At 35.9% G+C, this 16,479-nt stretch overlaps 2 protein-coding genes across 2 annotated transcripts in view; both read right to left on the bottom strand.

Moving 5' to 3' along the window:
• Positions 1 to 15,754, bottom strand: part of LOC132165243 (oxalate--CoA ligase) — a 64,101-nt gene extending 48,347 nt beyond the window's left edge. The window contains exons 1-3 of the mRNA XM_088516437.1: positions 15,554 to 15,754; positions 14,205 to 15,252; positions 14,032 to 14,135 (exon numbers count right to left, since the gene is read on the bottom strand). Coding sequence (XP_088372563.1) covers positions 14,032 to 14,135; positions 14,205 to 15,252; positions 15,554 to 15,754 — 1,353 coding nt within the window. The remainder of the gene's footprint in view (positions 1 to 14,031; positions 14,136 to 14,204; positions 15,253 to 15,553) is intronic.
• On the bottom strand, positions 6,893 to 8,543 carry LOC132181956 (uncharacterized). The gene is made up of 3 exons (XM_059595172.2): positions 7,728 to 8,543; positions 7,088 to 7,630; positions 6,893 to 6,991 (listed from the first exon to the last, which is right to left on the bottom strand). The coding sequence occupies exons 1-3, from the start codon at positions 8,541 to 8,543 to the stop codon at positions 6,893 to 6,895; spliced, it is 1,458 nt and encodes a 485-aa protein (XP_059451155.2).
• Positions 15,755 to 16,479: the final 725 nt, after the last annotated feature.

The following is a 16,479-nucleotide window of genomic DNA, read 5'->3' as shown; positions in this document are numbered from 1 at the left end:
CAACTTTTTACCTTTTTTTTTTTTTTTTTTTTTTCCCGAATTTTCATTTGGTTGCTGGGCACTAACACACAAGATTATCATATTATTAGTTTTTAATGAAAAGGTTATCCACCAATGAGAGATGTGAGAGAGTTGTGTAACCTACTTAATGATGTGCATTAAAATTATTGACCCAATAATTATTCTAATTAATAATTAAAAAAATAATAATTAGAAGCCCACCCACTCAGAAGATAGCATTAAAGATCTTTAGGTTAATAGACCAAAATAACCTTGTTTGATTTAACTATAAAGAACAAGAAGCAAAGAATTCAAGAAGGTCAAAATATTCATTTTACTATCAAACAAAATTTCACTCCACACTCGTTTATTGGTTTCAAGTTTAAGATGTCTTTATCGTACTGCATTTCTCTCAGGCAGAATCTCTCTCTCTCAGGCGAAAGCTCTCTCTCTCTCACGCCTCTGATCTCACTCTTTCGCTCAGCTCCTTCTCTCTCTCTCTCTCCCTCTCCGACCTCTTCCCCCTACGGATTCTCACAGACGTCTCGTCCAGTACTTGGCTCGATCTCGCTCCACCGGACTCCTCCCCCTCTTCGGCTACACCGGCCGTCCTCGCTCCACCGGACTCCTCCCCCTCTTCAGCTACTCCAGCCGACCTCCTCCCACTAGTATGTACATTTAATTTGTTGCTTTGATTTGTTTTTTCAATTTTTTTTTTCCTGCTAGGGTTTGGGTAATCTAATCAAAATACTAATAGGCCTTTTGAAGATTAATAAGGCTAGCGTTGAAATGATGAACTAAACCTTGAAAATTTATAGAGAGAGAGAGAGAGAGAGAGAGGGGGAGGGAGGGACGGACGGACGGACGGAGGGAAGGGAGGGACGGACGGAGGGACGGACGGACGGAGGGAGAGGGACGGAGGGAGGGACGGACGGACGGAGGGAGGGAGGGAGGGACGAAGGGAGGAAGGGAGGGACGGAGGGAGGGAGGGAGGGAGGGAGAGGGACGGACGGACGGAGGGACGGACGGAGGGAGGGAGGGACTGACAGAGGGAGGGACGGAGGGAGAGGGAGGAGGGACGGAGGGACGGAGGGAGGGACGGACGGACGGACGGACGGAGGGAGGGACGGAGGGAGGGAGGGAAGGGAGGGACTGACAGAGGGAGGGAGGGAGGGACGGAGGGAGAGGGACGGAGGGACGGAGGGACGGAGGGAGGGAGAGGGACGGAGGGACGGAGGGAGGGACGGACGGACGGGCGAAGGGAGGGAGGGAGAGGGACGGAGGGACGGAGGGATGGACGGAGGGAGGGAGGGAGGGAGAGGGATGGAAGGACGGACGGAGGGACGGAGGGAGGGAGAGGGACGGACGGAGGGACGGACGGAGGGAAGGGAGGGACGGAGGGAGGAAGGGACGGAGGGACGGAGGGAGCGAGAGAGGGCGGAGGGAGGGAGGGAGGGAGGGAGAGAGAAAGGGCGGCGTCTGTCCTCTTTGCTAGGGGCTTTTTAGAAGCTAAACATCGATGCAATGGGCTTTTCCTGCTGCCCTCAACAAAACATCGATGCACCCTAGGCTGCCACGTAGTGTGGCTGTCTCAATTATCATGGACTAAGTAGTGGGGTTCTATAATTATTTATTTCACAAAACCTTAATCCTGTTGAGGATGAATGAATGCTAGCTATTTTGTTTTGGGAAAAGTGGTGAAAAATATCTCACATTTCAAATCCCCACTTGTGGGGCACTTCTTGTTGTTGATGCAAATTATGTTTGAAAAGTGGGGACTCTGCACTTTTTCCTTTTATATTTTGAATATATTCTCCTATGGCCTATTGTTTATGTGGTGCAAAATCTACTCTTCCAGCATTCTGTGTTTTATTTTTGTTTAGCCGACATTTTGGTTTCTTTGAGAAGAAAAAGATTGTAAAGAAGTTAACTCGATTCTCTGTTCGGTAGATGATTTTTTCACTACTTTTACAGTAGGATAGTTTGTGCCTAGTAGTGCAAGTAGTGACATGGCTTTCTTTTGGTTGTTGAAGAGATGTTCAAGCAAGCAGTATACTGCTTAATGATAAATTTGAAGTGCGGCTAGGGAGCCTGAGCGAGGTCTGTGCTCAAGAAGGGGATGCTCATCAAAGCAGAATTACCAAATTGCTGCGGTTGCCACAGTAAGTATTCCATTAATAGTTCAATATCTTGATACCACAGTAAGTATTCCATTAATAGTTCAATATCTTGATAGTTGATTCATTTTCAAAACTTGAATACACCTAGATGAACATTATAATAGATGTGCTCAAATCTGCACCTCCTCCTGCTGTATGAATAAAGTGGAGGGTGTGGTCATGGTCTAAATCCCACTAGGTATCTGTGTAGGTTATATCTGAAAAGAAAAGAAAAAACTATATATCGAATTTAATATGAGTTTGAATTCACTCACTTGTTAAGTTTCTCATTATGTTTGACTTTTCACATTCTGTTGGCCTCTAATAGGGAATCAGCCTGTAGTTAGTCTTTCCATCTGGCCGGATGGGGGTGGCCGAGCCACCCCCTTGGTGCCCAAGGGGTGGCCGAAATGACTCCCAATGGTGAGCAACCCCCATAGAGCCAAGGGGTGGCTAAAACCACCCCCAAACCACCATTAGGGTTGGTTTTGGCCACCCCCAGTACCCACTGGGAGTGGTTTCGGCCACCCCAGTTAGGGGTGTCAAGGCGGTTAGTATATTTCACTAACTGCAACCGCTAATCGCTGGGTGGTTAGCGGTTAACCGCCAGTTAGCCGTTAGTGAAATAGATAACCGCCCGCTAATCGTTTTTTCAAAATTGGGCTCTTTTTTTTTTTGGCTTTTTGAGCTTTCTTTAGGGCTTTCAGATCGTTTTTGGAATTCTTTTTTTACCCTTTTTTTTTTTTTTTTTTTTTTTTTAAGTGTCTTCTTGGGTCTAATTATTATAAAAAGAGCCCATATTGAAAAATCAAAAATATTTGATCAAAAATTTACATTTACTTGTACTTTAAAAAAATTTCCTTAAATATTAAATCATAACCGGTTAACTTTTTTTTTTTTTTTTTTTTAATTTATTTTTAAAAAAACAACATATATATATATATAATCAACATAACATATAAAAAAAAGTTCAGAATTCAAACAACTGTCCCAGCATATATAAAAAAAAAAAAAGTTCAGCACAAAACATATAAAATAAGTTCAAATAAAACATTAAATGATACAAATAAAACATTAAAACTTCATCAATCCTTTCATTTGGTCCTCTAGCAAATCCCGTGGACATCAAAAGAAGAAAAGTTATAAACTTAAACATAATAATATTAAGGCACAAGCATGTACACATATCAAAACATGCTTAATATAATTGTATTGTAATTAAAATGTTATGACAATTCAAAAAATGATAACATTCGTTACTAGGGGTGCAAAGGCGGTTACGGTTAGCGGTTAGTGGCAATAACCGCTAACCGTAACCGCCCTAGCGGTTAGTAAATTTCACTAACCGCAACCGCTAACCGCTAGCCGGTTAGCGGTTAGCGGTTAGTGGCCGGTTAGCGGTTAGTGAAATAGATAACCGCCCGCTAACCGCTTTTTAAAATTGGGCTTTTTTTTTGGGCTTTTTGGGCTTATTTTTTTGGGCTTTTTTTTACCCTTATTTTTTTTCTTGTATTTTTAATATCTTCTTGGGCCCAATTGCTATAAATATTTGAATTATCATTAGATCATATGATTAAGTGTTGATCTTATAAACTTACAAACAAACAAAAAAACTTCAATTGTAGTTATAAGTAACACATTGTTTAATCCAATGTCAATTACTTAATTTGATATTATATGAATCACATTGTCATTGTCATTGTACATGAATAATTGATTAAGTATTGGAATTGTAATTGGATCATATAGTTAAATATTTATCTTATACATTTATATTATTCAATATGCATATAATATAACTATAAGCAATTATATATATATATATAAATTCAAAATTGTTCAAAATTGTTAATTTTCTTTTTTTTTTTCTTTCAAAAAATGGTTAAATTTCTTTTTCTAAAAAATGTTCAAAAAATACATTAATACTTCAATTGTGATTATAAGTAACACATTGTTGAATCTAATGTCAATTACTTAATTTGATATTATATAATCATATAGTCTCATTAAATTATATCATATGATTCATATGATTAATTATTTAAATTCTTATCATATTTACTTATAATCTTTTTTCTTTGAATTGAACTTAATATCTAATGGTAAATGGCAATGTTCAAACTCCTAAATCCTAAATTCCTAAAGTATCTAATAATACTTTAATTAAATTGTAGACTTGTAGTTATAAGTAACATATTGTTTAATTCAATTGAATCAATTGTGATTATCATTGTACATGAATCATATGATTAACTTGTAGACTTATGACTTATGAGTTATGTCATATTATATATGTATTATTTATTATTATATAATCATATGATTTAATGATCAAGTCATCATGTGATATAATCATATCAATTATAGTGATAATATATAAATTACTAAAATTATAATGATAATACATTAGTACTTAAATTATGTTTATAAGTAACACATTGGTCATTGTTTAATCCAATGTCAATTACTTAATTTGATATTATACGAATCATATCATCATTGTACATTAATAATATGATTCACTTGAAGTCTTGAATAAAGTATTTGAATTGTCATTGAATCATATGATTAACTATTGATATTATACATTTATATTATTCATATACATATGTAGACTTATATAGACTTATAGGTTTATAACATACATTGGAAATAAGTCTCTAGATATTTAATTGTTGTATTAGTATGAATTAGTATACTTATGAGTTATGTCATATTATATATGTATAATTTGTTATTATATAATCAAATGATTTAATAATCAATCTCATGTGATATAATCATATAAATTATAGTGATAATATATTAATACTCAAATTGTGATTTAATTATTTTTTAAAAAAAATTGTGATTTAATGATCAAGTGATTATATGATATAATCATATAAATTATAGTGATAATATATTAATACTCAAATTGTGATTTAATTATTTTTTTAAAAAATTGTGATTTAATGATCAAGTGATTATGTTATATGTATAAATATTTTTATAATTATAATTATAAAAATATATTATATAAAAAGGCGGTTAGCGGTTACGGTTAGTAGACCCAATAACCGCTAACCGCTAACCGCTAGGCGGTTATGGCGGTTAGGCGGTTAGCGGTTAATGCGGTTAGACGGTTAGGCGGTTAGGCGGTTGGCGGTTATAGCGGTTAGCGGTTAGCGGGCGGTTAAAAACCGCCCGCCTTTGCACCCCTATTCGTTACTAACAAATCTCTAGGCAAAAGATGAAGCAGCACTTGAACTTGAAGGTTGAGTCACATCTATGAATAAATAATTAGAATAAATTAATAAATAATGAAAACTAAATGAAGTTGCAAATAACTAATTTATAAACATTTAATGATCAAGTGATTATATGATATAATCATATAAATTATAGTGATCATATATTAATACTCAAATTGTGATTTAATTACTTTTTAAAAAAATTGTGATTTAATGATCACGTGATTATGTTATATGTATAAATATTTTTATAATTATAATTATAAAAATATATTATATAAAAAGGCGGTTAACGGTTACGGTTAGTAAATCCAATAACCGCTAACCGCTAACTGCTAGGCGGTTATAGCGGTTAGGCGGTTAGCGGTTAATACGGTTAAGCGGTTAAGCGGTTAGCGAACGGTTTTTAACCGCCCACATTGACATCCCTACCCCAAGTGTGTACTAGGGGTGGCTTGGCCACCCCCATCCCCGGCTAGATGGGGGTGGACAGGCCACCCCCATAGCCAAAGAGCCACCCCCAAATTGCCAATTTTTTGTTTGAAAAAATATTTTTTAAATAAAAAAAATTAATTAGGTGTGATGACGTGGCCACTTATGCCAAGTGTCAAATTTTAATTGGTCTACGTGTTAGTGACGTGGGCTTCCGTTAAGTCAACTAACAATTAATGGATGGAAGGACTAATTTGATCTTTATCAAAACCACAGATATCTCTTGTGATACAAATCAAAGCCTAGGAGGGAAAAAATAAAGTGTACAAACCCTTTGGAGGTTTTTAATATTTAACCCTTAAATAAAATTCTTCGGAAACTTTCCATCTTCGATAATTTATTTATTATTTTTTCTCATTTGATTAGAATTCATTAATTGAGGGCTTATTAAATTGGAGCCCATTTTATATTACTAATTTACTATGATTTGAGCTTTAATCGAGGATTCTGAACGCTAGCTTGAATTTTGGATTGAACATTGTAAGGCTTGAATTTAAATAAGGCTCGCAAATAACAAAATTTTGAAAAAAAGAAAAAAAAAACAAAAAACAAAACAGAAGGCAAAAAACAAAAGAGAGAAGAATTCAAATTTAAATAAGGCTCGAATAGAACTTTTCATCAATATTTGACTATTTTTCTATTCAAATGCCGGAAATTGTATTCCGCTGAAAACATTTTCCTAAAAAATAACTTCCCTTAAAATATTTTAAGTCGAAACAAACGGAACTTAAGATTTGGATTTGTATTATTTCTAACTGGAGGCCACGCCTTATGAAGCGAAAGTCACTAATATGAATCCCCTTCCCCTCTCGTGTGGACATCGAAAAAAAAAAAAACAAAAAAGGATTTCTATTTCTATATAAAAGTATTTCTGGTAGTGTATTCTAGAGTCGGGAGAACAAAAGAAATTCATTTGGAGAATTAAGTGGAACAATAAAAAAAATTCATTTGGAGAATTAAGTGGAACATTAATACAGAATTCAAGAACAAGATTTGATATTAGAGTAATTAGGCAATCACTTCATTTTTCAAGCAAGGCCTGTATTTGACTTGTGTAACACTGGTTCTATCCGCATATTCAATGTCACAACAATCTCTTCCTCCGGCCTGTTCAACAAAACAAACAAATTGCCGTTGTCAATAAACAAAACAACCTTAAAAAACCCTTGAAGAGTGTTTAATGAAATGATAGCATGCACTCACCTCCAGGCGTGTTGTTGCTGGTGAAAGCACCTGAATTTTGGTGATTGCATCCGCTGAATGATTACCAGTGGATGAACAATTTGGTAAACCCCGAGGCGATTTTCTAATATATGTAGTAACAACTTGTTCATCACCTTGTGTAAGCTCTATAGAATCAAAGAAAAACACATGGGGAGCTTGACAAGGATCGCTAGAGAGTGGTCGGGTGTAGAACACGTAGAAGTGTAGCTTTACCTCTCTCCTCCATTTTGTAAATGTCTGAAGGGGTCTGCATAAAATGCTCCGAGGGATTATGTTTTCATAGATATAAGCAGAGTAGCCCCAAGAGACAGAGAAAGACCAGTTGGTTGGCCTGTGGTAGCATATGGTTTGTTGAAGAAGACGGGATTGGTCGGCTTTCGCTGCCTTCATGAGGTGGTTTATGGCTTCCGAACGGTTCATGGAAGGGAAGATTGGGTCAATGGCGTCAATGTGGTGGAAGGAGAGGAAAGGGGTGTGAGGCTGAGCTGATAGAAAACCTGTTGTGTCATTGCGCATATCGATCTGCATCAAATACAACATAGTAAATCATATATAGGGATCAGAAAATATATCTATTAATTATATCAAATCATGAGCCAAATACCAGCCAATTAATTACCTGGTGAAACCCTTTCTCGAGAGTTAAATAAACTCCTAAATCAGCCAAACATGAGTGCAAAATATAATCACTGAAATGCTCCTGCGAATCTCTCTCAATACAAGAGTCTAACTTGGCTGCCAATGCCTCCACAACAGGGTAACTAAGAGCATATCCAGCCCCACCAAAAGCCATATCAAACGAGAAATCAATGTTGGACATAACAGACTCAGAATTTGACCCAATATAGTAGTACTTTGAATGGTTGTATTTTGCAAGAACCCCAATTAGATTATCAAGAAAAAAGATTGTATCGTCATCTCCCATCACATACCACCTCACGTTTTTATCTCCCTCCCTAAACGCTTCAATTATTGCTCGCACAATTCGAGCCGGAATTGGGTTCACCGTTTTCGTTAATGTTGGGATCTTCCTGACATCCTCGCTGACACGAAGAGGAGGAAGATTTGAAGGCCATGGTTGGAATTCCGGCCCCGGTGGTCTGTCGAGGAAAAGATATCCCCGAGTTATGTTTGGTCGCCACCATGATTCAACGTATGGTTTTCTGGAGTTCCATGTATTCAGGGCGCCGACAATTCCAAAAACAATGTGGCTGATGTTGGTCGGAGAGTTGGGAGTAGTAGTAGTAGTGGGACATGAGGAGGTTGATAAGAGACGACTGAAAGGTTGGTAATTGTTGGGAGGGTTTAAGAAGAAGATGCAGAACAAAAAGATGAGCAGCCCTGAAATAGATACCAACTTGTATGGGGTTCCATGAGATGAAGGGCTGTGATTTTTTTGAATTTTGCTCCATTTTGAAGAAATTGAAGAAGCCATTGTCAATGGTGAAAAGTTGTTGAACCTAGAAAGATGGGAGATGAATCATCTCTATTTTATTTGAGATGGAGGGGAGTCATTTGGGCAAATTAGGTTATTATGATTCTTCCTTAAGCTTGCTAATATTCTGACAAATATTTGGGTGAAAAAGGAAAGAAATAACGCAATAAACTATTTAGGGTTTAGGACACCATTAGGTAACTAGCAACCTAACGCCCCCAATTTAATAACCTATTCAATTAATGAATATTCATAATGATTTTTTTTTTTCACAAAAATAATATTTAAATGCCTAATTATATATAGTCAATATTTTTTTATTTAAGGCTCCTAATTATGGTAATTAAGTAATTAAAAAGAAAAGAGAATTAAATCTCCAGCTTTAATAAGGCTTAATAAATTGATAGCAGTAGATAGGAAAATTCAAATAATATTAATGACATTCTCAATAAACGTTCTATTGTTGGGAAAAACAATTAAATGCTAAGAAGAATAAAAGTTTCCAAAATATTCTTCAATTTTACAAACTTCTCTCTTTATAAGTTTCCATTTTTTTTTTCTTTTTTTCTCTATTTAGATCTTATTCAAAATAGAAAGGTTAATTTACCAAAAACTCAATCAATCATTAATTTTTTTTTATTTGATTTCATGAAATTTTTTATACTATTTTTTTTTTTTTTTTTTTTTTTTGCTAAAATGAAATTTTTTATACTATTAAGAACAACAAATATATATATTTGGGTGAAAAAGGAAAGAAATAACGCAATAAACTATATAGGGTTTAGGACACCATTAGGTAACTAGCAGCCTAACGCCCCCAATTTAATAACCTATTCAATTAATGAATATTCATAACGATTTTTTTCACAAAAATAATATTTAAATGCCTAATTATATATAGTCAATATTTTTTTATTTAAGGCTCCTAATTATGGTAATTAAGTAATTAAAAAGAAAAGAGAATTAAATCTCCAGCTTTAATAAGGCTTAATAAATTGATAGCAGTAGATAGGAAAATTCAAATAATATTAACGACATTCTTAATAAACGTTCTATTGTTGGGAAAAATAATTAAATGCTAAGAAGAATTAAAGTTTCCAAAATATTCTTCAATTTTACAAACTTCTCTCTTTATAAGTTTCCATTTTTTTTTTTCTTTTTTTCTCTATTTAGATCTTATTCAAAATAGAAAGGTTAATTTACCAAAAACTCAATCAATCATTAATTTTTTTTATTTGATTACATGAAATATTTTTACTATTAAGAACAACAAATATATATATATATATATATATCCCATTTTATTTTGAACCTTGGACAATTGTGTAGCATAATATCGGATCAATCTGGTTTTTTTTTTTTTTTTTTTTTTTTTTCCTGATAAAATCATGCTTTCTCATTAAGCAACTCAAAGGGATGGAGCAATTTGCTCCATCAATAAAATCTCGTTGATACATGCAGGGGCAGGGGGCTGATCAAGCTATTTTTTATCTATCGCACGCAACGTAGCAATTCTAGATAATGCATGTGCAGTTCGATTCCCTAATTCCCTGCGAACATACATCATTTGCCATCTAGGAAAGGCTCGCAGCTCGCCCTTGAAGGTTGGGTTGATAATGGCCACAATGGCTGAATCATCGATGAGGGCAACCAATTCTCATTCTAATTTGTAGAACTAGCAACTAGCAAGAGATCATAGATTAGCAATATTAATAACACCAGTTAACATTAATTAAGGAGATTAAAGACAAATCACACTTCTATTAATCATTCACACCAAAATGAGTAATTTCGAAACCTATCAAAAGAAAATTGAAAAGCATTCTGTTTTTTTACCAGAAAATGAATATTTCCTCTTATTGGAGACTCCCACAATCAAAACACCTCAGTAGCATTTGTATATTGCCTGGATATTTAAGTGCTTGCCAAACTTAAAAATTGACAAAGCCCTTTTCTAGGGGTTAAAAAGCTGGCACCTTTGTTGGAATCTTTTAAATATACCATATCACCTTTTTTTTTTTGGTTTTGTTTTTCTACGCTCTCGTTAGACCTTTCATATTCTTGTTTTTTTTCTATTGACAATTTTAGTATATATAAAGAGCTTTATTATTATTATTATTTTTTAAGTATTTATAAAGTAGGAGGCCTTTGGGTTTAGCCGAGGGCCGCACTACCATTGAGCCGGCCGCACCTAGAGGAAAAAAGTTGCAAGGAATACTCGGTTTTATTCTCAATGTTTTCAATTATGCAGTAGAGCTCAAAAAAAGAAAAGAAAAGAAATAGAGTGCTCCAGTCAACAACTCTTGTAACTTGCATATCCGTTTAATAAAACACGAGGAATGGCAAGACTTTCAATCGACCTAATAATTGCTTATAGGAGTGATAATATATGTTTGTGTGTCGAGTTCGGGTTATATTGAGACATATTTAAAATTATATAGGTTAAATAATTTAACTCGAACACTTTAATTAAACGAGACAAACCCTTCAACCTTAATCTTCTAATTAATTTTGTATTGAGTTTGTGTTGGATTTATAAGTCATGCATGTTAAAAATTGTTTACCACTATGTCGTGTGTCAGGTTCAAGTCGTGTCAACACGAATATAAGATTATATAGGTCAACTTTAACCCAACACATTTAATTAAACGAGTCAAACTTTTCAACCGTAATCCTTTAAATTCGTAGTGAGTACGTGTCGAGTTATTGTAACCATAATTTTTGACTTGATCAGTGGAACTCTAATCTTGGAAATTGTCATACCTGTGAAAGTGTCAGATATATGTTAACCCAATTCACCTCAAAATATCAATTCTGACAATATCAGAGAAATTTGAGAGTTTTTTATTTCCAGAGTTACGTCAGTGCCGGACCGCCGGTCATTGTTTTTTGTTTTTGAATATAAAATAGTTAAGAGTAAAATAAAGATTCAACTTGTCATCTCCCTCTTGACAGAAAGAAATGAAAAACTGTCATCTAATTAACATAAACAAGTAATCTTAATTGTCATCTACATCTTCGCATTCGAGTAATTTATATTAAACTGCATTGCATGTACTCATGATTTAATTTAGTTATTTATTCTTATGAAGAAATAATATTATGAACTCCCATCACTATCAAAAAAGCGAGCATATAAACTTTTGTGCCACCTTTGAATATATATTTTGTTAACAGAACTATCCAATCTCTAAAATAGAAAGGTGACGTTTTTACCACAACCCCCCCACCAAAAGTGATGTAGGGACGTTTGCATAGCAACATTTTCAAAATGACCTGAAACATTGTGATTGGATTCAAAATTGGAGACGTGAGAACAGTGAAAATGTCAAGCGACATTTAAGCCCAAATGTCACTTTTTGAAAGGCGACATGTGAATAGTGCCAACATCACCTTTCACTAGGCAACATTTAAGCTCAAATGTCACTTTTTGGAAGGCGGTGTGTGAATAGTGCACATTACCTTCTAAAAGGTGACATTGGCACTATTCACATGTCGCCTTTTAGAAGGCAACGTGTGAACATGGGCATCACCTTTTTGAAAGGTAACACTTTGCATTGTTCAAATGTCGCTACTCTTAATATGTATATATATAACCAAAAATCAAATTATTTTTCTTTAAAAAAAATCAAATTAAAAAAAAAAAAAAAAAAAGATAGTGGTGCCAATAGCCACCCTTGATCTGCCCAAGGGTGTCTCGAAAGCCCACCCCCAGGGACATCTAGGGTGGCTCGCGGGCCACCCTCTCCCCCAAGGGTAGCTGTCGATTTGGCAACAAATCGGTGGCAACCCAGCTTTTACATATATATAGTTTTATGTGTGTGGATGAAAGAAGGAGAAATTTTGAAGTTTTTGGGTGTGAGTGGTAGCCGTAAACGCAAACTTTGAGCGTTAATATTTTCAAAATTTGAGACGTTTGAATAGTAACATAACGGTCACGATTCGCTATTCACGCACAAAAGGTGACGCATGAATAGTGTTACCATTTTAGTGGCGTTTTCCAAAAACATCACCTTTTTTTTTTTTTTTTTTGAAACGTTGAACCCAATTTTACAACCATGCATCTAACTGTTTCACTTCTGAGTTTACATCTCAATTCCCACCAAATCTCTCCTTTGTTAAAAAGGACAAAAAACCAAGTATGTGTTGTTAGATCTTAACTAATTGGAATTAAGTTACATTCCTTGATGGGATGAATAAATTGCAATTGCATGCATGCGGGGGGGTGGACCTAAGCCTAAGGTGGAGGGACGAATGTCCTCCAAAATGTTTACAAATTTGCTTTAAGTATACAAATTTTATAGATTTGTCCCCTCAAAATAATATTTTTGTCCTATTTTAATTCTTTTTTATTTTTAGTTTTACCTCCCAAAATAATATTTGATTCCTCTTTTAATTATTATTATTATTTTATTTTTTTTAAGTTTTGCCTCCTCTTTCAACATTAAAATACCTAAAATACCCAATTTATTTAATTTCACTCCATATTCTAGTTCGCTTCTAACCAAAAACTCAATTTGGTTTGGGACTCTAATTGAATATGTGAAAGGAAAAGCTAAATAGTTGGGTTCTTTAGGTGGCTTTTAACCAACAATCAGTTACCAATATTTGACATTATTATTATTTGAGGCATAGAGAATTGTTAAGAAAAATGGTCTACACTCAAAAGTATATTTTTTCTTGAACCCTATAGATCGTGTTTAGTTAGTTGTTTATACTATTGCGTGTTTGTTATGTCGAGAGATTAAATGTAAGACTTCTATACTTTTATTTTATATAAACACACAGAAACACATATATATATATATATATATATAAAGAGATTATATGTATTTATGTGCTTTTGTACTTATATAAGTCTGTTAATCTCTCCAACCAAAAAAAAAAAATATCAACCTCCCAACGCCACACCTAATTCTTAATATCTAAATTATTTTATTATCATTGTTTTGTCGTTTATGCATATTTTATAACGGTGGAATCACAAACATATAAACAACCTTTTTTTAATTTTTTTTTATCACAAACCTACAAACAATTATTTTGTTATGCGAAATGCTACAGTAAAATAAAAAAAATTATTTTTGGACCATAAAAATTTTAGGTAATAATAGATTATAGGCCTCATCAATGGATAGAGCCATAAAAGCCTATGGTGGCAATAGGCCACAAGTTCCTTCAATAGATAAAATTACAACAACTATGAATAAAACTTACAGCCTCTTACCACTTAAAATTTTTATGGGCCAAAATATCTCTTTTTGTCTTAGATGCTGTTTCTGGCGTACGTTTCCAACATTCCATTACACCATGGCCATGGGTGATGGGGCCATATCAATTATCAACAAACAAACAGTGACATGTACGTGCATGCCACTGTCAACGGCTTCACGTAAATTCTCTTTTGGGTTGATGAACACAACAACAACATCAATAAAATAAAAGAAACAAAAAAAAAAAGGACTGTACTACTTGTTAATCTTATTACCTCTTCGCCGTATTTGTCATCATGGACCCCGAAGGCAACTCCTTGAGCAATTTCAGGATGAGACAAAAGTACTGCATCCACCTCAATCGGTGATATTTTCTCCCCTGCAATTATAATAATAATAATCATCATGATATTGGAGTAATATTATAGAGAAATCTCGAAAAATTTACCCCCACGATTAATGAGCTCCTTGATCTGGCCAACAAGATGCAAATACCCGTTTGAATCAAAGTACCCGAGATCGCCCGTGTGAAACCACCCAAACCGAAAAGCGGTCTTGTTAGCCTCCGGGTTATTTTTGTAACCCATGGCCACATTTGGTCCCCTTGTACACATCTCCCCGCTTATCTCAACCTCTTGAGTCACCCCATTCTCATCCAACACCGTCATTTCTTGACCAACCGGAATTCCCACCGACCCGGGCATATGCGGGCCGTCCTCAGGTAGCAGGTTCGACGCCATCAGATGGGCTGCCTCTGTCATCGCGTACGCCTCCACTACTGGAGCCCCGAACGCCTCCTCCAGCCTGCTCAGTATGGCTGGCGCCAGAGACGCGCTACAGCTCCGGATGAACTTGAGCTTCGGGTATTCAGATTCCGGGTTACCCAAGTGCCGATCCAATATGATTTGATGGATTGTTGGCACTGCGGTATACCACGTGGCCTTATATTTGTGCATGTCTGACCAAAACGTTGAAGCCGAGAATCGGCCCGAGGCGGGGAGAACCACGGCGGCTCCGGCTCCGAGTGAGCTCAGCAACCCGGCTATGAGCCCATGGACGTGGAAGAGTGGGAGGACTAACACGGTCGAGTCCGACTCGGTGAGTTTGTAGACTGACCTGATGTTTAGCACCGACGAGGCCAAGTTGAGCTGCGTCAGGGGGACACCCTTGGGGCGGCTCGTGGTGCCTGACGTGTGGAGGAAGAGGGACACGTCGGCCGGGTGGTTGGTGAGTTTGGTGAGCGAGTTGGCGTCCGAATCAGACTGAGTTAGCGACAGAGCGAGCTCGGTGTCAGCTTCGGAGAGCGCGGCTGTGGCGTGTGAGATTTTAAGCTTTGAAGCCGCGGCATGAGCTGGGTCGTTTCCTTCTTTTGAGGTTAATAAGAACTTGGACTCTGAATCAGCTAGGTAGAACTCGAACTCCTCTGATGTGTAGGCTGGGTTGAGCGGCGCAACCGTGGCTCTCGCTCGGATTACCGCCAAAAACATTATAACAAACTGCAATCGCAAATACCAAATAAATAAACAAATCATTTCCGGTTGAAACAAATTAGAGGAAAATGAAATGATGACTAAAACGAATTTCTATATAAATAAAAAAATTTAAAAGAACCTCAGAATTTTAGGCTTCTTTGGAAACTCAGTCAACCAATGAACAAGCCCCAAATTTTATGCTCGTTTTTTTTTTTTTTTTTTTTCGACGTTTCTCAACCTCCAAAGACATAATTATAAAAGCAAAGAAAAAAAAAAAAAAAAAGAAGAAGAAGAAGACGAGAGAATTCATCAGAATGAACAAAACCTCGACGGTGTTGGGGAAAACGAGCGCCACGACATCTCCGACGCTTACACCAGCTGCGACAAGCCGAGTGGCGGCACTTTCAATGAGTTCTTGGAGGCGAGCGTACGTCAAATCCAACTTGCCTGAGACCGAGAGGGCTCGCCGTGATGCGAACTCTCTGGCGGCACTTGTCAACAATCCGGTGAGTGTTTGATTCTCCATTATTATTATTTTTTTTAAGTGGGAGATAAGCTTAATGGATTGCTTTAGAGATTGAGATGAGAAGAAGAGGTACACGCAGAAACGGTGAATATATATATATATAGGACCAACTTGAATCGACACGGAAAAGGATTCTTTCCATTCAAAATGAATTGAATAATATACAATTAGTTATAGTGGAGAGATATTTTTGTCTTTTCATTTTTTGAGTGAACAAAAACACTTTTCCATTATAACTAACTAGATATTATCCAGTTCATTTGAAATAGAGAGGATCCTAATTCATCAACACAGGCAATACTTTAGGGAGGTTAGCAACGTCATAAGATTTTAGAGGTTGGATTAATGAGATGAGATCTTATACTCCGCAACGCTCTTATAGTCAAACTCTCGGCGATTGACATTTGATTTGGTTAGCAACTGATCAACCGATAGTTTGACTTGTAAGTTAAGAGCATTCCCAACAGCTTCCTCGTTATTTTCTCTAAGTTTAGGGAATCAAACTACTTTTTGCCTTTCTATTCAAATACACTCCACAATAACTTCCCTTTATATTTCCTATAACATTAAAATATTATTTGTTTTACTTTTGTTTTGTTTTGAGAAACCAGAACCGGAACTGGAACCCCGGTTACCGGCCGGTTCCGGTTTTACCCGGTCCAGTATAACTGGTTTTTTAAGAATTTTATTTTTTTATTTTGGCTTATTTCAGGTATTGAGCCTAA

The sequence above is a fragment of the Corylus avellana genome, chromosome 5, assembly GCF_965113065.1.
Source record: "Corylus avellana chromosome 5, dhCorAvel1.hap1.2, whole genome shotgun sequence".
NCBI lineage: Eukaryota > Viridiplantae > Streptophyta > Magnoliopsida > Fagales > Betulaceae > Corylus > Corylus avellana.
Note: the sequence above shows the minus strand (reverse complement) of the source record. Positions and strands in the feature narration are given on the sequence as shown.